Source organism: Phymastichus coffea, unplaced genomic scaffold (genome assembly GCF_024137745.1).
Source record: "Phymastichus coffea isolate CEN01 unplaced genomic scaffold, Cenicafe_Pcof_1.1 PCOF00031, whole genome shotgun sequence".
NCBI classification, from domain to species: domain Eukaryota; kingdom Metazoa; phylum Arthropoda; class Insecta; order Hymenoptera; family Eulophidae; genus Phymastichus; species Phymastichus coffea.
Genome location: NW_026706842.1, coordinates 1,032,859 through 1,056,108, shown reverse-complemented (window position 1 = coordinate 1,056,108; position 23,250 = coordinate 1,032,859). Strand labels below are relative to the sequence as shown.

The window sequence follows — 23,250 nt, the reverse complement described above, 5'->3', positions numbered from 1 at the left end:
TCATCTCTGCTCATCGAGCCAATCGCCATAATCGACCCTATATTGTTGCTGATGTGAGTCTCGGCACTAAAAGGACAGCCGTCAAATGGTCTGACTTGAATAGGTAACGACATGATTTTATCATTCTTTTATTTCATTTATAAAATAGTTGCATTATATTTATAAAATATCATAAACTGATTATGAACAACTATTTACAATTAAATCTACACTAATTTAAAATTTAGCCACAACGACAAACTCACTTGTAATGTCAAGGCTAGGTACGTAAGCGAAAATATCTCCGAGAATACATTCTCTTTTTCTGCAGTGAAAGTAACCTGCGTCTATCGAAGCGTGTTACACTACATTTTCAAATCATTAAAAAGTGCGTTCTTAAAATGATATTTTGAGAGCAAAAAGACAATAACCGGGTTACCACGGTCGAAATAAAGTCACCCGTGTATCCAAATTCGACACGAATGAGATAGCCATGTGCTTGTGCTCGCTACTTTCACGTGCCCTATGCCGCCCGCTACAAAAAAAAAAGAAAAAATATGTCTTGGCTTGCCATGAAATAAAATGAGAGAGAAAAAACACGGAGTGGAATTTGCAAGGCAGATGGGCAAGTTGCGTGTATACCTGTAATGAGCACAGCAGGTGATGAAAGTGCCCAGCACTAAAGAGAGGAGAACGAAAGCTAAAATGTATTAGTTAGCATTGATTAATTATAGAGACGCATCTATAATCGAGTCTCGGTGGACTTTACCCCTTTTACATCAACATAGTAAATTAGCTCATAGCGTCTAGCTTAAGCCGCGAAACCTCGCAAATCAGATTTCACTGATTGAAGCAAGTTTTGTCAAAATTCGAGCGTTATAACGGTTCATATGTAAGAGCTTCGAAATATTGAAGTGTTTTTTTTTGTTGATATTCTAAAGAGTCTTCGGGTACGTTTGCAAATTAGTATACTAAGAGAATGATTGATATACCACGAAGTTTGATAGTGTTGTTAATAATTCGGTCAAGCATGAAAGCTGATAAATTTTAAAGGAAGGAATAAAATCTGGAGAAACGTCATTTGAGGAAATCGTCTTTAATATGATCTAAAATTGAGTTCTAGAACTTCACTTTAAAAACTGAACGTTCTAATAAGTGATGATAGCTTTGGTAATAAATGTCATCAACTTTTGATACTGAGTGGAATGTGGGCACACGTAACACAATTAAATTTACATATTTTAGCTTCTATATAACACTGTAACATTAAAATTCAGGAAAGATCAAGAAGTACAATTATGCTGAATTTCGTCGAGTAGCGAACAGGTGCTTCGTACGGTCGTCATGAACCAGGAAAGAAAGGAAAATTCAAGCAATCATCAGCAGTGTCCTTTAACGATAAACAGTGAATATAATGCGCAACTTCCTGTTCCTCATTTAAAAAAATATTTAGCTAACGTCGAAAGAGTAACAACAATCACAGCGCCAGAAAAAAGTGATGTTCGGTGTAGAGACAGCATAATAAGCAGTCGGATAGGAGCGGGGTTACACATCGTCGCGAAGCACAGCTCGGCTGCTGTTTGGCCGCTTGGCCGGTCAGTCAGTCAGTCTCTGTGGCCGCGATCGATTCGCTCGCACAATCTCCCCGTGGGCGCTTTACATGTGCGTCCGTTGACGCGACGATGTGCCGTCGACGATAATTATTAACCTTTCTCAGTTCAGTGTTCGCCAAGCCGCCGATTTTCGACTACTCCACTTCTTGTTTTCGTTGCCGTTGGAACGAACACGTAAGTGTTGTATTTGTTGTCGAGTGCGGGAGATTTTCGTGTTTTTTTTTTACAAGCGCTGTGTGGGACTTATTCATTAACGTAATGGCTTGTGCCGCGTTAAGCATAGTTGCTTGTCGTAAAAGACCAACAATGCCTTGTGAAATTCACTATTTCGTTTGAATATAGTAGTTTTCAATGTAAGTTCTTCAATCAGCAATGACTTATTATGTAATATACTCGTATCCATACATCAGTCGGGCTTTTACGAGGTCTTACAATTCCTCCATATTAAGCTGTGTTAATCTTTTACGAAACAATATTGCTGCTCAAAGTTATAATAAACTTGCGATTGTTCAACAATCAGTACATCTTGCATTTTGCAATGTGATCAATCGTCGGTGGTCACACTCAAATAATATTGCCACTTACATCCTATGCTGCATACTGTTGAAGCGCCTTTGTTTGCGAGATGAGGAAGAAAGTGGATTCGGCGCAATGTTGGCAAACGACTTTCGAAATTTGTTGATTCGGTGATGGCCGCTCATTGCACTGCAACGCAGCTTTTTAGAGGTCTTTAGAAAGGCTTTCATTACGGCTGTTCTCTACGTTTTTCATTGTGGCCGCGCACCCGCTTCCTCAATTCACTTTTTTTTACATAGTTATATTCATTGCGCATATAAAGTGCCATCTACTATACATGGCCGTCGAACAAACATTGCGACTTTTGTCTCGAGTCGCTGAAATATTTATGACGAGAAAATATGTTTCAATCTTTGTATATGTATGCCTTGATCATACAGTATCTTGACGTTTTGTGTAGCCCTGACTCTGCCGACCTTTTTTTCCCGCAGTTAATGAAAAATACATGCGCCTCAACAGGATACATTAGATAAAAATTAGCAACCTCATTGCCTTTGTCGCAGTGATTTGAATTTCACCTGTCAAACATTCAATTTTCCAATGTTACTTTTTACAATTGAATCTGCTATATAAACGATCGAAATAAATTTTCTTATGGAAAACTTGATTGTTAATAATACAGTTTTGAAAAGTGAATTAAATTTTTCTGCTCGATATCAAATTCTAATCCGTGGAAAAAAACTGCCAGACGATTATTATAATCATTGTTAGATTGATACGATCCTTTGCTTGAATAAAAACTTAGTCTTTCGAAGATAATTTTTTTCCCGGTCGATGTCACTTTGAACTCTACAGAGGAGAAATATATATTGGATGAAATTAATTGGATGAAAACCATGTATTTTTATCTGGCTTCTTATATATTTTGATCGAGTAGCTGACGGAGAAATAGAAAGAAAAGAAACGAAGACCGAAAAGCTTTATCAGCGTACAGTAATGAATAGATCATCGTGTCAAGTACAGAGAGAATCGCGCAAAGTGCAAGACGAAGTGCCCGCAAAGATTTGACCGCGGTCGGACTTGTGTGCAGTCGCGAGTCGGCATATAGTTTGCCGAGAATATTATGCATCCCGGTCACCGGCTTCTGCTGCGCGGTTAGTAGTAAGGCCTTTGTCAAGGCCGCTGTTGGCGTATATTTATGAGATACGCACACGCGCTGGCTCGTTTGCTCGGTGACTCTAAACCAGTCAATCCCTTTGAACGGCAGGCAGCGTACGCACGGCGAGTTCGCGGCACGCGCTTTTCCGCTGATTCAAGCTACGCTGCGGGATGAAAGATAGCGCTGCAGTATACATCGCGAGTTTATCTAACGAGCGGCCAATTAACGCGCGCATACACAAAATCTAGGATGTCCGTCACGGCATTATATATCGGCGAGTTCCGTTCCTTGCGTGTACTCGACGAGAAGCACTCCTCCTCTCTTTCTCGCATGCTCGCGCTTATAATGTGTGTATGTGTTATTTGCAGCGGCAACCATGTGTGCGTCGTATCTAAGCGTACGCGGTCCCGTTTCCTCGAAACTTTCTCGCAGATTGCCGCTGCACACCGAGAGATCGCCGCCGCCGTCGCTGCCGTCGTCGCCGTCGAGGTGAGAGTGAACGGAAAACTCCTGCCGCATTAAAGAGAAACGCACACATAGGAGAGAAGCACTTCGATACTTGGACGCCGCCTTTCTTTGATTGTCGATCTGATTGTGAAAATGTCGATTGACGACTGTTGCTTGGCCAAATTTCTATCTTTGCTTTACCATTTCGTGAGCCTAACTATTTTGAGGTTTATTGTTGCACACGTGTGCCTGCGACTGCGCACGTAACGCGTGTGTTTACGATGTGCGCGTTCTTGATTTACATAAGACTGCGCGTCAAATCACCTTGCCGCGTGCATACGATGGGTGCAATTTGACTGTATTCATTTGTGACACAGTATGAAATTCCGAATTTTTTTTAACAACTTTCACTTGAACATTTGCCGTCGTAATACCATAATGGGTAAGAGTTACGACAACATTCGAGCTTTTGTTCTACAGTTTTAAGGCAACTTAAGCTGCTCCGAGGAAAGTAATAAAGTCTTTCTCGCTTTATATTCTGTTCAACAAGCTATACATCTATGAATATATTACTGCAGAATTTTTTGATCTGTAGATACTTACTGTGAGTTGCATGTATATATCTCGAATTTAGAAAGCCTTTGCAGAAGAGTCCCTGCAATTTTCTTAATCTTTGGCTTGAGCTATTCGTGCTCTTAGTGCGAAGAAAAAGTTACATGTATATCCATTTGTTACTCTTGAAAAATAAATCTAGACGTGTAACTGAGAAATATAGAAAATACTATTCTGACCGTTCATTATGGTATATAGATAATTTGTGGCTCACTTTGGACTTTGAAACCATAAGCGAACAAATAATATTTATTTCTGCCTAAATAAGCAATAAACAAGCATATATCCGTCAAAAACGAATTTTCCATTGTTGCAGCTTTGGTGTCGTTCCTTAGCCATTTTCAATGATGAAGATGCTGGCAGGTGTTGAGGAAGTGAGTGACGAGACACTCAAAAGCCTCAGCACTAATCATCACACACACAACAATAACAACGTAAATGAGAAACTTAAGTTATACGAGGAATCCGATCACGACGTTCAGGAACCAGTAAGCTCAATACATTAATTATTTTAAAAAAATGTATCGTTTAATCTAGCACAATATCATACTCATTAAGTTTTCATAAATTAGCTATTGATTTGTAACGTGAAATCGATTGTTTAAGAAATCTGGCGTAAATCATTGTCTTACATATGGATATTAGAAACTCAAAGTTAGATACTTTGTTACGACAAATAATAGCAGGTTTTGAAAAATACGTACTAAACGCTAGTGATTGTACGCGAATAAAGAAGCATTATAAGAAAAGTTTTATTACTGTTTTATATGCAACAATTGTAACAAGCGATTTCTCCATTACATTTTCTTTTTAAAAGGTACTTTAAACACGTATATATTTATCTGCAGATTACTGCTCTAAATTATTACGATTGACATGTAGCTCGAATCTGTTGTTATCTTTTTATTTAACAAATTGACATTCTATTAAAATCAATATTAATGATGCGCAACGAGAGCGCTTTATATATTTGGGAAAGCTCATCATCAACGTCACGAAGAATGATAGAGTACTGCAAACGAAATTGCTGTACACAATGGAACGATTTAGCTGCGAAGAAAATGAAAGTTTTAAGTCACTCGCGCTGTGTTACGTGGTAAAATCTTTCGTAGCTTACGTTTACTAGAGAAAGTGAGAAACGCGTATTTCAGCGATTAGCAAGTTCCACTTATTTTGACGATCTTGCATGAATCTCAGAAAGTGAATTTAGGGCTTAGCAAATTTAAAGAATATCCAAATTACTTCGAATATCACTCATTGGACTATAAATTTTCAAGAGTTCTTACAAATGATCATAAGTAAATTTTAGTTTTTATAAATAAAACTATGCAATATTTTACTTTTCTTTATCATAATGTACAACTGAAAATATTAATGTCTAACTTGATGACAGAATAGCATCGCAAAGAAACTTACAGGATGAAACTAGCGTTAAAAATCGATTAGTAATTGCAATGTTTCTTTAGAATATAACCCCGGAAAAAGATGAAGATTTACAACCTCTAAATCAAGGAGAATATTACAACCATAATAAAATTTTGCTCCGATGAAAAGCAAAAAAGTAGCCTCAAATCGGTGATTCGAATCGAGAAGATGCAGACATGGTCAGGGCACAGATGCGAGAGAAACAGAAAGAGAGCTAAGCGACTTTGCCCACGGCAATGGGGCTTGACACACGGCAGCGAAAGAGCTGTGTCCCGTTGTGACCCACTTACTTTCTATCGAATCGCACATATACACAGCATCCTCTCTTCGTTGAGCCACTTACCTTCGATTTCGCAGAGAGTGGATCTTTCCGCTGCTTTTAAAAAAGAAAGAATTCATTGCCATTTATATACGTTTTCCTTTTGACAGATCCATATACAAGCTGTTTGAATAACTATTACAATATGCGATGAATTTTTTTTCCGTCTCTCGGTCGACGATCTGATTCCCTTGCTCTTGACCTCAAAGTGCACGCGTGCGATCTCATACAATCATATACGTAGTAGGATCGCTTCTTGGTAACGATTAGCAGAAAGCGCCTACTTTTTTCTTGTCATGAAATTTGATTTTTTTTTTTAATGCATTACCATATAACAAAAGCACCGGCTGTGAATTCATTGTGAAAAGGAAAATCTGCTCTTACCACGCTTGGCCAAACACTTTTTTTGGATATTTTTCTATTGAAGAAAGTTGGCTGCTTATTGCGAGAGCGCTCTAACAAGAATTTTCAATCTAGAGTTAATCTGTACACAAGTCGAACAAGCAAAATTGCCTTGCACAATTCTTAAATCTCTTTTGACATGATGACAATTTACTATCAAGTTAACATTTCTCGAAACATCTTATCTGTGTTTGTAAAAATATAGCGCTTGATAAACCTCCGAAAAGAAACGTATGAACTGATTATCCGAAGGTTTTTGAATATCAGTAACAGATAATATGATTTCCAATTCCCTTGTACAAAATAACCAAAAAATCAAGGGTCAAGGCGCGTCATCTTGCACTGCTTTTTCCAAGTGCGCTTTCATGCTTGTTATGTCACACTCGTGAAATAATTTCCAATGGTGTTTTGAGGAGTGTGCCCGTGACATCACAGCTTTCGTCTAGAAAAAGCTACACGCAAGCATGTACATGCTTAGACCAGCGTTCCTGCGTTGACATCATCGCGATTCGCGCAAACAATTACGTGTTCACCATTCGTACTTTGAGAATAACGTCGAGTCTACATATGTAACCAAGAAAAATATACCCTAGCACGAGACTGTAAACGAGAGTACGCGTTGTTTCTTTGAATATAGAATTTTTGAACGACTTTACTCGTGTTTAAAAGAAAGTTTGTATTATACGATGCAGCAACTTTGTCGCGTCGCGTCTGTAAAAAAGTGGCGCGGTGGTGATCCGTTTATTGCGCTTGGACACGAATTTATCCGCAGGCGCGAGCAACGGAATCGCCCAAGGCAAGCAACAAGGTCAGGAGACTGTGAATTTCACTTGCATTACAAGTAGGCCGAGAGAGCTGATCTCGTCCCCCTTCGTTTTCCTTCTCATTCGTTTTACTGTATGCGTGTATGTTGCGCTTAGCTATTAGCTGTATTAAGGATGAAGGCCCGATGTATCTGTACGGTAAATTGTGAAATTTTTAGCAGATGCCGGCGGACGTGATAATACTTGGGAGTGCTTGTGAATAGGCTGTCATGATTTATAGTTTTTTCTGCGTTTTAAGAGAAATTTCGCAATCTAGAAGGCAATGTTGTTTATTACTGAATATATTGTCCATGTATAACTGACTTTTATGTCTACGACAAGCACACAAAATTGAATTATTTCAACATAAAAACTGTCATTCCTTATTATAAATACTTACATACTCTCAAACTGTTTGTTAATGGTTACTTACGTTTTCGTTTTTCACAGTTAGAAGTAATGCTTCATCGTCCAAAGGAGCTGGCTGACTCGCCCATCAAAGGTCCAGTCACCGCTGAAGATGAAGAACGCATGAGAGTACTGCTACCGATACACCTTGCTCCGAAATATCTACAACACAACCCGTTCATACTTCACGGGTACAGAGGATATCTGACTACCAAACTATGCATCGAAAGGTTTGCCTAATTGAATCAAATCATTTTCATCGTGCACTCTATTATTGATTTTTACCAACATTGTACGTCTTACAATAGCATATTCTGGTGGACAAACGAAACAATCAACATTTGGAGCCACATTCTTGGCTTTGTGCTCTTTTGCGGATTAACCTTTTACGATCTTTATATCGTGAATATCACTGCCCCCTTCGGCGATAGAGTGCTTTGTTGTCTACTTTTGTTATGCTTCCAAGTAAGTCTTAGTAGCCATAGTAAATCCGATCGATATCGTCATGTAAGATAATGATGGATCTTGCCACTGGTTGTTTACAGGCCTGTATGATTCTCTCATCCATATACCATACGTTCTCTTGTCGGAGCGAAAAGGATTATTTCTACTTCTTGTCGTACGATCTGCTAGGAGTAGCTCTTAGTTTATTATCTATTTACATGTCTGGAGTTTATTATGCGTTTTGGTGTCATAAGGTAATTTGTATTTGTTGCATATTCGTATTAAAGCAATATAATAATTACAAATGAAATTAAGGTTGATTTGATAATTTCCATACTCGAGAAATGAATTTCGTTTTTTACCGTAAGAAAGGTAACGGAGTTTGCGTTAATTGGTGATCAGTAATGAATTTGAAATTTATCATTGGAATGGTGAAGTATTTGTTGCATCGGCAGACGATTACAATATCTGTAAAAAACTTGATAATAGCTAGTCACAATGAAAAATAGCAATGAGTATAGAGCTTAACTGACGTCAATCGAAATCAGTTCAATAAACTCGTCATAACCCTTGCAGCAACTCCAACGATTCTATTTAGTGACAGTGTTAGCTATTTTCATCCTGGCGATGATGGTGCAACTGCCACGCTACAAAGTAAACGACAACGTAAGACTGGCAGTATTCGTCGGCTGGGCCGTCTATGGAGTTATACCTACTTTGCATTGGATTATTGCCATGGGTGGAATGGAGAATCCTATGGTGGCTTTGCTTGTGCCACGTGTACTGGGCATGTACTGCATCAGTGGGGCTGCCTTTTTCATATACTTCAGCAAGATACCGGAGCGTCTTTGTCCTGGTAAACATGTCTTTTATCGATCATTATTCATTCATGCCTCGAATATCAACACTTGTCGCTCGATAAACTCGAGACGGTTTTATGGAATGCGTTATCTAACAGCCATTGTATAGCAGCGTTCTCTTTTATAACAAAACATTATTCTCGTAACAAATAAACATATTTAACGTAATTTTACAAACGTTTAATATTCAAGGCTGGGTAGACTACGTAGGCTCGTCTCATCAATGGTGGCACATATTGGTCGTGGCTGCTCTCTATTATTGGCACAACACAGGCATGATGTACGTCGAATACCGTTTGAACAACGGCTGCGTAGGATTGAGCCAATTATGACATGAGGCCGATGACGATTCGTTGTGTACGTACAATTTAAAGATTATTTGGCAAATGAAAAAAAACGCTATTTAAAATAATGAAGCATCAAATAATACTTGCACGTTTGCGTTCCACAGCTGCTCCAGCGGTGTTTTCCATGGACTGCGCCTGCGATATGGAGAAGCGATGGACGTCATCGTGGTACAATGAAGCAGTTGCACCGTTCTACGCTTATCAAGGTGCTCTCAACTGCCTTATCAAAAATCCATTCGAAGTTTACGCCCAACTGAAGAAGCTGTGAATCCAGCGCTGAAAATAAAAGATGTATTTTATTAGCAAGTGATTACTCTCGCGACAGAACGCTTTTATATTTATTATGCAGTTTTTGCTGCAATGCTGATGGTGTTGATTACCATGTTTATGTGCGCGTAAGTGATTAATAACTCCCAAATAAATTATTACGAGTTTTATGCATTGAATCTCTCGACATTTTATGCAGAAGACTACTGCAATTTGAAAGATTAAAAAAAATCTGATTCCTTAATTTTATTTTATTTTATGTTTTTTTTTTATAGCAGCATATCATATCATTGTATATATATATATTATGTATATTTTTTTATACTGCTATTTTGTATATCAACGTAAAAATCAAGTAAAACCTTGTTGAATTTAAAAAGTATCAGATTTAAAAACTAAATCATAGTCTTATCAGCTATTAATTCTAAGGTTGTATGACTTAGCTATGTTTTGTTTAATATTAAGTAATTAGTTCTAACTTTGCATTAAAACATTCTATTTAAGAAATGTATATGTTAATAATCGCGTGAACATATCTAAACCGTCTATTTCAGTATGTTGTGTTTTAGGACATAAAATAATTTTACTATACTGGAACTTGTTGATTTATTTAATTTTATAAATTCTAATTGTTCTTCGTTATTGCATGAATATGTATGAAGTCTTTAGAGACACTTTCATATGGTTCGCTATAAAAATTGTTCACGCGACATTGTCAAAGCATGTAATTCAAAAATTGAACAGATATACTGTAAGAAGTGAATTGCAAATTCATGTTAGTCATTACTAAATGGTTTCAAATATTTTGCCTCGAATAGGTAATTTTTATATTATTTATTTTTATTGCTTAAACTTTACACCTTTCATTTTATTTTTTTTTAACTTTAATTGTACGCGTTAGGGGTATAGCGTGCGGACAATTGTGCACGGTTTTATTATACACACAAATTATTGTACACAGTCATGCTGATTCGTGTTATGTTATTGTGCACAATAGTTTATGTGTACAATAAAACCGTGCACAATTGTCCGCGTGCCAACGGCATCAATATATCTCGGATTCAATAGTGTTGTTAAAAAATTAGTTTGTCCTTCATATCCTATGAAAATCATTCATAATAAAAAACAAAAACATTTATTTATATTCTTAACTTTTATAAAATACATCGTTACAAATACTATTTCTAACAATACAATATTACCTAATAATTAATATTGAATTATTATTATGATCACTGATTTTTATTCATTCCCTAAAAAACTAAATTATTAAAATTTTCAGCTTTATAACTATTATAGGAATAATGACATGGTAACCCATAGTATAAATAAATTCTCATAAATACGCTTTTTTTTTGAACGAAAATATGTAGTAACAGTAAACTTTATTACCGACGTTGCAGTTGTTTGCTCTTATAATAATTAGGTTGCGGTCTTCCTACTTTAGATGTCACTACTTTAGCTATAGCTGCATATTTCAAGATTCGAAGGCCAGGTCTTATGCTTATGGGGCTTATGGGGTACTATGTAAGCAGCTGGGAAACTGACGGTTGAGTTGGATGACCTAACCACCAGATGGCGATGTCGTTTGCCTTATGAAATTGCTATTCTACAGTTACACTATAGTTTGTCTTGTCGTTAGTAGGGCTTGACCCCCCTTACCTCAGCCCGCAAAGTGTAATGGACAGTGAAAAAAAAATACCATTCGAAATATCTCTAATTGGATCCTCCAAAAATGCTTATTTTTTTAATTGAACCCTTTCAGTTGTCCTAAAAAAAATTAAAAACGATGATAATTTTTTCATTTTTTGTAACTGCGATATCTTTCGTAATACTTAATATTTAAGCAAAGAAACAAGGCAAAAAAATTGAACCCTTGCTCGTTTTAATTGCACCCCTCTTACATTTTCAAAATTATTAATATATATGTCAAAAACAACAATCTGATTTTATTGTATGTTCTTTCCAAATAGATAGGTTAACGTACGTGCACGATAAATCATATCAACCAAAGAAAATTAGATTGTTGTTTTTGACATATATATTAATAATTTTGAAAATGTAAGAGAGGTGCAATTAAAACGAGCAAGGGTTCAATTTTTTTGCCTTGTTTCTTTGCTTAAACATTAAGTATTACGAAAGATATCGCAGTTACAAAAAATGAAAAAATTATCATAGTTTTTAATTTTTTTTGGGACAACTGACGGGGTTCAATTAAAATAATAAGCATTTTTGGAGAGTTCAATTAGAGATATTTCGAATGGTATTTTTTTTCACTGTCCATTACACATTGCAGGTAAGGGTAAGGGGGGTTAGGGCTTGGGGTATCTGAGTTCCTTCAGAAAACCTACAGACACTATACACACCAAAGCTTTACTGCCCTGCCGAATGTCCCCAGCCCGGCTGCTTAGGTTATGCATATGCTGAAAAGAGTATGTATACTAGCACAGTAGAGATTAGGCTAATGATATTATAGTAGAATATGTCCTTTTTCATAAAAATCATCAATTTCTACTTAGATACTGTTTTTTTCAATTATTTCAAATGTGAACGATGTTTATGTTGCAAAATAACAAAAAGCTTATAAATATTTTATCGATGTATTGATTATTTTGCAAAAAAAAATTGATTAAATTAATATTAATTAATTAACGAAAAAGCATCATACTGTAAATATCTAATCTTAACATAATACCCTGAATAAAAATGTTAAATACTTTAAAAACGAATACAGAATCTGGTTTATATCGTCAAATACATAGTAAAACATGTTATAAAAATTTCCAGAAAATTTATTATATTCATTACAATATATAGTAATTAATTAAATTGATAATACTATTATTTTATGATATACCAGAACTCTGTCACTATTCAGTCCAGTCATATTCAAATTGAAAATGGATATGGCGGAACCATGATAAATTTCTGTTGCAATTGTCAGGAATATAGATCGATAATTGACCAATTCAAAATATTTTTTAGCTGTGCTATTTGTACAAAAACATGTATAACGAAAACAAGCAAAAATGAGGGCATTTTTAGGCTTATTTTGGCATGTTTCTGGAAAACGATGAATTTTAGGATAAAAAGTTACTGAACAAAATTAATAATTCAATTTACTATAAAATCCCATGACCCTAAATAAATCCATTAATGCCCAAACGACATGAATTATTAAGTTTTCAACGAATTTATTTTGCATGTTATTAGACTAAAAGATTTGCAATACCGCTATTTCAACGTAAAATTTGATATTCTTTCAGAATTTGAGCTCGAAATTTTAATCAAGTACCAAGGAATAAAGATATGGCCGATTTAATCACGAAAAAGGTGAACATTTTCGAAAAAAATTTATTTTTGGCATTTTTTGTTGTTGTTAACGGACAGGATTCATGCTCCCATCGTGATCACCCGTGATCACGATACTTGATAATTAACAGTAAATTTTTATAAAATTATTGAATAACTCCTTTTTATTATATGACGGCCAGACCCTGAAAATTCTATGAAAATATTAGCTATTTATTTTCGGAATCGATTGAGTTAAGAAAAAATTATCTAAGAACAAACATGTTAGAAAGTTGGTCAAAGAACCCCCTAAATTTTTTTCAGAATTTTTATTGATGAAGTTCATTTTTGAAAAATGGTAAAAAATTGAAATATTCAGACAAATTTATCAATTTTGAAAAAATTTAAGGAAATTCTTTGATCGATTCTAATATATTTTTATTGTATATAAATTTTTACTAAATAGTTTTCGAGAAACACATTATTAAAGATAAAATTACATATTTCGCTAATTCTTTAATCGAAAACTATTGATTTTAGTAAAAATGTATATAGAACAAAAATATCTTAGAATCGATCAAAGAATTTCTTAAAATTTTTTCAGAATCGAAAAACTTTTCTGAATATTTCAATTTTTTGCCATTTTAAAAAAATAAATAAATCCTATTTTGACAATCGTATTACTAAAAAAACCGCCTACGGAATTACTATATTAGTTATTTGAGAAAATATTTAATAACTATTGTGGTGCTCTCAACTCAAGATCTTAACAAACAAGCGAGTCCTTAATATAAATTGAGTTTTCTTACTTAGCTGATTAACAATATTAGTATCAAATTATGCTAATTTAGTCTAATTTTGATTATTGAAAAACTGAATTTGTTATCTATTCGCGTAGCAACTCATGAGAATCCTTCGATTCAGTTAAAATTATTAATTGAAAAAGTCAATTTTCAACATATACTCAATGATTAGCCTTTTTTGGAAGCAGGCAGAAAATCCGTAATGAAAGACTAAGCCAAATATTCCTTAGTGAGTTTTCTCGCCTAGCGGTCTAGACCGATTTTGATGATTCAAAAACTGTATTTCATATAATGTCGCGTAGTAACTTATAAAAATCCTTTGATCCAGTTCAAATTGTTAATTAAAACCTTGAATTTCCAATCTGTATGCTGAAATAGTACATTACGATACAAGTGCGGGAAAGTAGATTCTTGTCTCGTGTGGCTTTTTACGCCCGAGCAAAGCAAGGGTGGAAAGGTACGCGAAACGAGAAACTCTTTCCCGAACATGTGCCGTACCGTATTTTTTGATAAGACGTGTAGAAAGCGCAATTTTCAAGGCATGTTTTCTGCCGAGCGTGCGGGAAAGACGCATTTTGCGCACAGAGTGTCGAAAATTGACTTTTTGAATTAATAATTTCGAACTGGATCGAAGGATTCTCATGAGTTACTGCGGGAATAGATATTAAATTCAGTTTTTAAATTAGCAAAATCGGACTAGACTAGTACAATTTGATTCTAATCTAGCTAGTCAACTAAGCGATAAAACTCGCCAACAAATTTTCAGCCTAGACCCTCATAACGGTTTTCCTAACTGTTTCCCAAAAAAGGTTTCTTTTGCTCGTACTTTGCTTGTCCCCTCACTTGCTACCCCTTTATTCATATTGCCTAAAATTTACTTTTGCTCCAGTAGGTCACCCTTGCGCCATCTAACAGAATTTCTTAAACTAACCAAGTACGTATTACCATGTGCATGGGCCTGACCTATAAACGTCTATATTCGTTGAAGATACGAACAAAGTATTAAGTTATGAAAGATGAAGAATAGGTCACGTTCAACGTTCGTTCCAGTTATTGTATCTTTGTATCAAATGAAAGTGCTAATGAGAAAATTAATGAGTCATGATAAAGTCAGCAAAATAATAGCAGAATCTGTGTATACTACCATGATTGTATCGCAACATTGCGGGTATTGGATTTGTAGGCCTTTGTAATACGAATCAAGATAATATAGATTAATGCGCAAAGCATCACTAATATTTTTTATCATCAATGTTTATTGGTACTTCTTGCATTTAACAATGGATTAAAATACAGTCCAATATTGTGTTTGATTTTCGACGGGAACCTTTGCTATATTCGGTTCTTATCAAGAATAAAATTGTATTTTTGAAGAATATTCATAATCTTCACTAAAGAACTAACGTTCAAGTTATAGAGTATGATTTGTTTAATGTTGAACAGAGCTTGATTCTACTTTCGGTTATATTTATACGAAAGACTGTGTGCGTTACGTTTGAATGATGTTGGAGAAGAGTGCCCTTGTACGCTATCCATTATCACCTCAGCACATTCGTTTCTCGGTCAGGCGTCGGCACAAGTGAAGCAGCCAAGGCGTCTTTAGCGAAGTTAGGGGCCTACTGGCAGGGCGGAGGAGATCGGCGATTCTTTATCCCGTGGAAGGTGCGCCCGCAAGCAAAGGAAACAAAAAAGGAGGAGCAAGAACGCGCGGCGCTAAGAATTTACGTAGCACTTAATCCCGGCGCTTAGAGCTAGCCACCGTTGGCAATATTGCCTCACTTCGTATTCCCGCGCAGGCAGGCAGGTATACCCAGCTCCTCCTCAGCGCGGCACAAGCATCCTCCACTTCTTGCCTCGGCCGCGGCTAAGAGCCACCCTTCATCGGCTATTTAGTTGCGCCAAAGTGGGAGCTCCGTACTCATTGTAGATTAACGGCGCGAACGTGAATCGTTGGCCGTTCGTTCGTCATCTTCGACTTGGATCGTTCTGCCCGTGCCAATTGGCCACAATGTACATGGCCCAAGGATATTTTTAATAAAGATACTCGTCTAGCTCGGCTCAATCAACGGCACGCCTTTGACATTAGCGACTTGATGGTGCGCGGTCAGAATGAGATATGCGTGATATGTTGGTCTAAATTTGAATGACCACTGCTGACCACTGCTTGATAAAAAAAATGGCTGTACAACTTTGGGCGATTCAGCTACACTGCACGCCTGTGTTTACAGCTCCGCGGTAGAGATTTGGAATGTCGCGTGCTGCGACGATTAGCAGGGACGTATATTCCTTTTTCCAGGAGCTCTTCGCTTGTACGTCTGTCTTTTTAGGAGATAAAAAGTACTCGAGAGCGATTATCGGCACCGATCCTCTAATCGCCCGGCTCACTGGAGACATTATATTACGCCTCTTAATCGCTGCCAACTATATCAGCCTCGGATAATCTCGTGATCGTAAAGTGGTTTTACACGTATGTTATAGAGAAATCTGCTGCTGCTACCAGCCCAACGTGCACGGGGGCCGTTATAAATGCACATTGCGTTAAGCCTCACTTCATTACTCCGAACGCTTTCACTTTTATTAACTTTTCAATAAAGCACCTTTTCGAAATGGGATATCGTCATTTGATTCCCACACAACGAGTCGCTACATTCCACGAGAGGAAGATACTTTCAGCCAACGTGTTTTTTTTCTCATGTCCAGGTCAAAGAAAAATAATCGCATACCCACTCGATATTATTGGTATACGTAAAGCAGGAAAAAGAAATAGCAAGGGTTTAGTCCAAAATCCAATTCAGTTCCAATGTTGGTCGAGGGGATAATAAAAGAGTCTAACCATTTCGGCGCGTGTCAAGTTCTCTAATCGAAAAAAAGAAGCGAAATGAAAGTCAAGTCGGTCGGAGAAGAGAAGAAAAAAAAAAAGAAAAAAAAAGAAAAAAAAAAGAAAAAAAAAGAAAAAAAAAGAAAAAAAAAAAAGAAAAAGGAGGAGGGACCTAGATTCAGCGAGTTGAGCGACGAAAGCGTCGAAGGATGCTCTCGTCTCTCGTGCGAAGATTTCCCAAAGGGAAAAGAGCGCATCTTAGTCCTTTCTTTTTTGTGGCTTGTCTAACTGGAAAAATATGAGGGCGGAAATAAGAGACGGGGCGTGTGTGTTGGTACATCGTATCAAAGTGCGGCCCCAGCGCGCGCAGATAAAAGACGCAGAAGAGGGAGAGAGAGCTTGACGGAGAGACAGGAGAAACGAAGGAGAGTCAGAGCGCGTGCGCTCGCCGAGTCAATAAACATCTGGACGAGAGGAGCGAGCGAGCGAGCCGCCGCCACCACCACGGGTAAGCCCTGGACCGTACTCTGGATTACTGGTGGATGCCTCTATACCCGGCTACTTTCGCCTCCACTATTTTTCGTCGCAGCGGCTGACCCACCTAACTTTTCTCTCTTTCTCTCTCTCCGTATACGTACGATCAGACTTGTTGGCTCATCCCGAAGCTCTAATGGCTTGATGAGATCATCTTGCCTCTTGTTTGTTTTTTTTATAACAATGCTCTCTTGCAGTCAAATATCGTCGGCAACGAATATTTGTATCAATGGCGAACGGCCGACTTTCGGAGCTTGCAAATAAAATCAACGAGAGTAGCTGAGAAATCATGAAATTTACATTGACGTAACAAATTTAAACATTCTCCTTGCACTTTCAGCAACAAAACCGATCGATGTAAAAGAAGCGAGCAGGGCACACGTGACGCGCGAGGCAACGAGTGAGAAACAGAGCATAAATCAAAAATACAAAACTGTTTTGGCAGATCGAAAAGTGCGAGTGGCAAATCGAAAGCAAAGTTTCTCGCTGACGGAGCGACTTTGATCTCGGCTACAGAATTTTGCAGCGCGTTGCGTAATCGGACTCGGTTGGGTCAACGAAGCGATTGCGCATAAAGCTGAAAAGGCGCGAGATTCATCTTTATCGAATGAGTATCATTTGTAATTACATGCTCGATCGAGGAAAGACGTTGATTACATTGCTAGCTTGATAAGTTAAAAAGCTCCTTCGCACCCTCTTCTGGTAAGATGCCCGTCCGTCCTTGACTTAATTGTAAAAATCCAGAGAAAGAAAGAGAGAGCGAGAGCAATCTCAAGGAAACTAGCGGCAATTTCTTTTTCTCATCCGGCGCCACAGTAATTACTTCATCTAATGGAATCTTTTAAATTACAATTTCCCCTTGGCTTACCAAAATACTTCACTTTGTACGAGTAGCCGTCAATAATTAAGATTGTAAGGAGAATGAGTACCGCTTTCATACTGCACGCATTCCCTAGATCAAAATCTCAGCAATGTCCACGCAAGAAAAGCAACAACAGCAACAACGACACGAGGTCGCTTGGCGATTTCCATCGTGCTTACTTCTCTTTGTGCCTCTCTGCCGCTTCCTCTTCGTTGCGCTTGCTCTTCATTTTGTTTGCTGGACGCGCTTGTTCTCACGCGAAAGGGAGACGGAGAAGAGACAAGGAAGAAAGGAAGGCGGGCTGCGTCGCCAGCGGAACCTCCATTAAATTCATTAGGCTATTAGTGGCTGGTGGCGGCGCGGCAGTACTGCAACCCTCCAAGATGGCTACCACCCCCTCGGCGCACACTGCTGGGTCGCTTGGCAACCAAACTGCTGCTGCTGCTGCTGCTGCTGCCGCTGCCGCTGCCGCTGCCGCTGCCGCTGCCGCTGCCGTTGTCGCTCGTGGCACGGAGCAAGAGAGAAAGAGATGGAGCTTCTGCTCGTCGTCGCGCAGCGTAATTAGATTCAACGAGCGAGGGTTAGAGGAGGCTAAGGAGAGAATACTGATGCGCGACTTGCTCTTTCTCCGCGCGAGAGGCATTTTTCCTTTTCCTTTTCGCTCTCTTTCCTTGATAAACCCCTTTTCCTCTCTTTTTCTTCGTCTGGCCGCCGCCACCGCCTCGAGCTCATCCCGACTCAAATGAGCTCCAGCGATTCGACCTACGTGATTTCTCATATGATTTCCACGATTATTGCCCGCAGCTGCATGACTCAAGCTCATGAAGATTACACCCTTTCGTTTCAAGTTCATTGTGCACATAATCGATCCTCTGCATTATTTTCATCAGTCGCTGAAAGCTTATCGAATCGATCGATCAGTCAGTGAAAAATAACACCCAAATCAATAGTAAGAATTTTAAATTACAATTTTCTAATATTAGCTGTACAATCTACGTGATCTTACATAGCTCCAAAATCGATAGTAATACGAATTTGGTGAAGATAGACTTTTACGTTGGGATTGCTTAAAAGATTCTAATTGTTACTCCAAAACGCGTTAGAAAATCATTCATACTTCATACTTCCAATTTTCTTTTATTGATGTTATACCTGAAGGAATCATCATTTAACGAAAATTGAATGCATATTTACAATTCACCTAATCAAATGTTGTAAATGATCGATTATTTAAAACGAATCCAAGCTGCACGTGAAGGTAACGTGTCACATAAATTGAGAAAGCTTACTCGGATTTGCCTTTATAAGTCTACAACGGCACGTTGACATTAAGCAAATGCATTAACACTTTGCATTGGTTTTATATACTCTTTGTCGTGTGAAGTTCTGCGCCGGTGATCCATGAATAGATACATAAGTGTCCCCTACTTGGGATCACCAAAATTACCACATTATACGTTGTCTTGCGGGTTTTTCTCCCGTTTTCGCGTATCCTTTGTTTTATGCGTACAATATCGTATACTCAGTTTGCTATTATTTTCTGCCTATGTGAATAATTTCAAAATTAATCGCTTTTCAATTTGGATAGCAATTGAATGACTGACCGAAAAATTATCGATAGCAGAAAGATGGTTGAACTAGAATGAACGTTTTCCTTTCGAGTATGTTTTGGTTCCTTTTCTTTACAAAACTAAGGTACATTTTTTGGGAAATGAAATTTATAATTAGCATCTGTATAACAATATTTATGTAAAAAAATTAAATTGAGGAAATTGAAACGTATTACTCCAAAAACAGTTCTGTAATTCCCAGTCGCATTATCAGAGTTTTATCGGCTTCTTTCACGAGCGTCATTTTATCTTTTATGTCTAAGCAAACACTACGTAGCAGTGTCATAAAACGGACTCGTCTCGGTTCGGTTACCGGAATCAGTAAAAATTCGACGAAGGCGCATTGTTTTCATGCGGGATATATTGCGAGATATTTCGAAAGCTTGTCGATACTCGGCTACGATAAGAACGGCCGTTTTACTGAAAATCTGATTGTAATTTTTCCTCTTTACCCCTGCAGCGCAAGTCTTTTACCTAATTTTACAGGCAAATTCATTTTTTTTTTCACGCTCGCGCGCACGCGAAAAATATAAGAAGAAGAAAGAAAAGAAGAGGAGCTAACGCGTTTCAGATGGGACGCCGTCCTCTCTCGCGGCTAGATTGAATATAAACGCGAGAATAAGAAGTCCTTTTATGGGCGCGCCCCGCGAGCAAGCGAGCGAAAAAAAGGCAGGATGGGCGTGGGAGAGAGACAGCGAGAGAGCGAGAGAGCTAGAGAGGGAGAGGCGAGGTGCTCTCATACTCCAGTGAAATTGAGGGCTTTGCCGCGCTCTTAGAGAATCGGACGAATCCTTCTTCTTCATTTGCGAATGCGCGGCTTTTACGAGGACGACAATCATTTCCCCCGGCCGCGCGCATAAGCGACGCAACGAGGATTTGGCTTTTAAAAAGGCGCGCGGAGAGGACTAATCACCCGAGCCGTCCCGCCGCTGCCACTTTTATGCCGATGAGCGCGCTTTAAGCTCTCAAAGGGGGCCAGACGCGCGATTTTACGTCGTATACGCTCGTTAAGTTTCTTGTTTCCGTTTCACGGGCGCGATTAGCGCTAGAGTGCATTCCCTCGTAAACACTTGCACGACCTTACCGAATACCTGCGGATCTGCAATGTTTTTTTTTTTCTTCCTTTTCCCCTGCTCTCCACTCGGTTCCGTCATTGATCCACTGCGGGGCGTCGTTACGCTATATTTTAACGACGGCCATTCCGCGCGAAGGTATACATCACAAGCAGAACTATTCAATTCCGACGTAGAGTCCATGAGAATTGCGCGCGACAAGTGGCACTGACGGAATTTTGACTATCGAACGAAAAATGAGAGAGGGAGAGAGAGAGAGAGGCAGCGCACGTGTGCGAGTGTGCAGCAGCATACGGGGGATTCTTAAAATACTCGCGCACAAGATTCTAAATCATGGAGGCTTAGTGCGGGCCGTCGCTTGCTCACGCTTGCACTCGCTCTCTCTCTCTCTCTCTCTCTCTCTCTCTCTCTCTCTCTCTCTCTCTCTCTCTCTCTCTCTCTCTCTCTCTCTCTCTCTCTCTCTCTCGAGCGCGCACGGAGGGGGATTACCTCTCTCTACCTTACTTCAAAGTGGCCTGCAGGTGCAGCCTGACAGAGCGTTGAATCATGCCGCGCACGCCGCGCCGCGAGCAAACGACGCACGCTCTCTTTTTATCTGCCTAAATTCTTGCCCGCGCTCGCGAATTACGCCGACGTCCCCGTATATTTAGACCTCTCGGCAATCTCTCGCGGCTGGACGTAGCTGCGCCGCTAATTGTTTTTTAGCCTGCTAGTATGGCTGTTGTTCAAACAATACGAAACGGAAAGTTGCTCGGATACACACGGACAAGCGCATACGAGCAGACGGAAACAGGGTCGAAAAAAGAGGGCACGCAATAAAACCCGGCCCAAAAAAAAAGGTAAACAGAGATTAGCGATAGGCGTGAGAAGAGAGAGAGAGAGAGAGAGGTGCCGATGTATAATACAGCAACGTGCAGGCAGAGAAACAGAGGGCGAGATCTTGATCCTTGTATGCATAGGAAAGCGAACAACCGAGCACCGCACTCTCGCTGATTGCCATTTGCATAGACAATCGGCTGGGTGCCTGACTGCGCGCAAAGCGCCACCGACTATGTGCGCACGGCCAGCCCAACTGAGCAATCAACGCTGGCTTTGTAAATGTATATCCAGCTCTCTCTCTCTCTCTCTCTCTCTCTCTCTCTCTCTCGCTCAACAACGCGCGCTTCATTTCTGTGCTGGGCGCAAAAGCGACAAGCAAAAACACTTTGCTAACTGCGAGTCTTTGTTTTTCCTCATCGCTAACGAATTTCATTTTACGTTTAGCGCTAAAAGAGTTAGCCCTTTCTTTTTAAATTGTGTTCACGAGTACACTTATTGTTTTGGAAATAATTATGAAATATCATTCTGAATGCTTAGGTGTGACAAACAGGTGCACCCGAAAATATGTTATATTCAAGCAAAACAATTTGTCAAGGCAACACATTTTTCAAATTGATGCTAATAAAAGTACAACTTTTCTGTTGGTCATCAATCAACTTAACAAAAAAATGACGTTTGACCTTGCGCCAGTTTGACAATGGCAGACAAACATACGTTCAAACAATGATTCTCAGGAGATTGATATAAATAACATTGGCTTCTATCAGCACAGTCAATGTTATTTGCGTGAATCACCAGGAAGTAAAAAAATTGTTACAAAGCGATCGTCGGTACGCGGCATGGTTTTCGACGGTGTTGGAAAGTATTGTTCGCGTGGCCGAAGAATGAGAGGCGCGCTCAGAGGAGCGACAGTCTCATCGTAGATAAGATTCCGAGTCCCGAAGATGTTAGCGCAGATACGAAAGAGGAATGAGATATCTTTATTGCCTGTCTCATAGGTCGTGCGCGTTTAATGTTAATTGCCATCTTGTGCGTTTTATCTTCTTCAAATTGTTCTGTGTCCGCCCGCGATGAGTCGCAGATGCGCCTCCCGCTGGAAAATATATTTCACGATTCCAATGTCCTTTTTCTCGAAATACTACTTCCCATAGTAAACCGATGAATACTTACCGGCTGCTATGCAAAAACCGCAGTTGATTCCCGAGCGAGCAAAGCGACAATTAATACACGTCAAGCCGCGAGAAAAAAAGCAATTAAAAGCCCAGCCCAAAGTACATACGCGCAAGATATATACATAGGACGGCAAGGTCGGTATTATGAATTAGAAATTCGGCATTCATCGTACGAGCGAGTATAGGGCGCAAGCAGCTCGCGACTCGAGCGCGTCTGGGTGAGTAACGAGCAACATACGGCGACCATAATATCCCGTAATAGGTATAACATTAACGCGCAACGATATTGTAATAAAGGCACTCGCCGCGCGTTTACTTTGCGCACATACATAATGCCGCGGTGCCGGCGGTGGCGCCGCCGCTCGCCCTTTCGTTCGCTCGCGCGCGACGGGGGTGCATAATTTATCGCGGACCCCAGCCTTCCACCACACGTACAAGCGCGCGCTCGCAGCTATGCGTGCGTTGCTAGACGATGCGATGCATTACACGCGCGATAGGACATGCGTGTCCCCCTCGTTCTGTGTGTTTCCTTATACATGGGCGTCCGCACTTTTATTCTATATATCCGCACAATGGGATTATTGCACTTTAATCGATTTCCAAGCGCTTGTCACTTGCTGTCTCGACAATCAACGGCACTGCTATGACTTTTCAGAGTTCGTTCTCG

General features: G+C 39.2%; 1 protein-coding gene across 2 annotated transcripts; it reads left to right on the top strand.

Moving 5' to 3' along the window:
• The first annotated feature begins 1,602 nt into the window (after nucleotides 1–1,602).
• On the top strand, nucleotides 1,603–10,775 carry LOC131663159 (progestin and adipoQ receptor family member 3). 2 transcript variants are annotated; one of them, XM_058933336.1, is made up of 8 exons: nucleotides 1,603–1,766; nucleotides 4,643–4,814; nucleotides 7,726–7,913; nucleotides 7,992–8,148; nucleotides 8,229–8,381; nucleotides 8,704–8,983; nucleotides 9,180–9,344; nucleotides 9,439–10,775. In XM_058933336.1, exons 2-7 carry the CDS (start codon nucleotides 4,671–4,673, stop codon nucleotides 9,317–9,319), a joined length of 1,062 nt encoding a protein of 353 aa, XP_058789319.1. In that variant the 5' UTR covers nucleotides 1,603–1,766; nucleotides 4,643–4,670; the 3' UTR covers nucleotides 9,320–9,344; nucleotides 9,439–10,775. The 2 variants fall into 2 exon arrangements, with proteins under 2 accessions (XP_058789319.1, XP_058789320.1); XM_058933337.1 differs by lacking the exon at nucleotides 1,603–1,766 and adding an exon at nucleotides 3,402–3,756.
• The last annotated feature ends 12,475 nt before the right edge of the window (nucleotides 10,776–23,250 follow it).

Coding starts and splice junctions, on each gene's coding strand:
- LOC131663159 (XM_058933336.1), top strand. CDS start 4,671: ATGATGAAGATGCTGGCAGGTGTTGAGGAAGTGAGTGACGAGACACTC. Junction 7,914..7,991: donor ACCAAACTATGCATCGAAAG/GTTTGCCTAATT, acceptor GTCTTACAATAG/CATATTCTGGTGGACAAACG. Junction 8,149..8,228: donor TACTTTTGTTATGCTTCCAA/GTAAGTCTTAGT, acceptor GGTTGTTTACAG/GCCTGTATGATTCTCTCATC.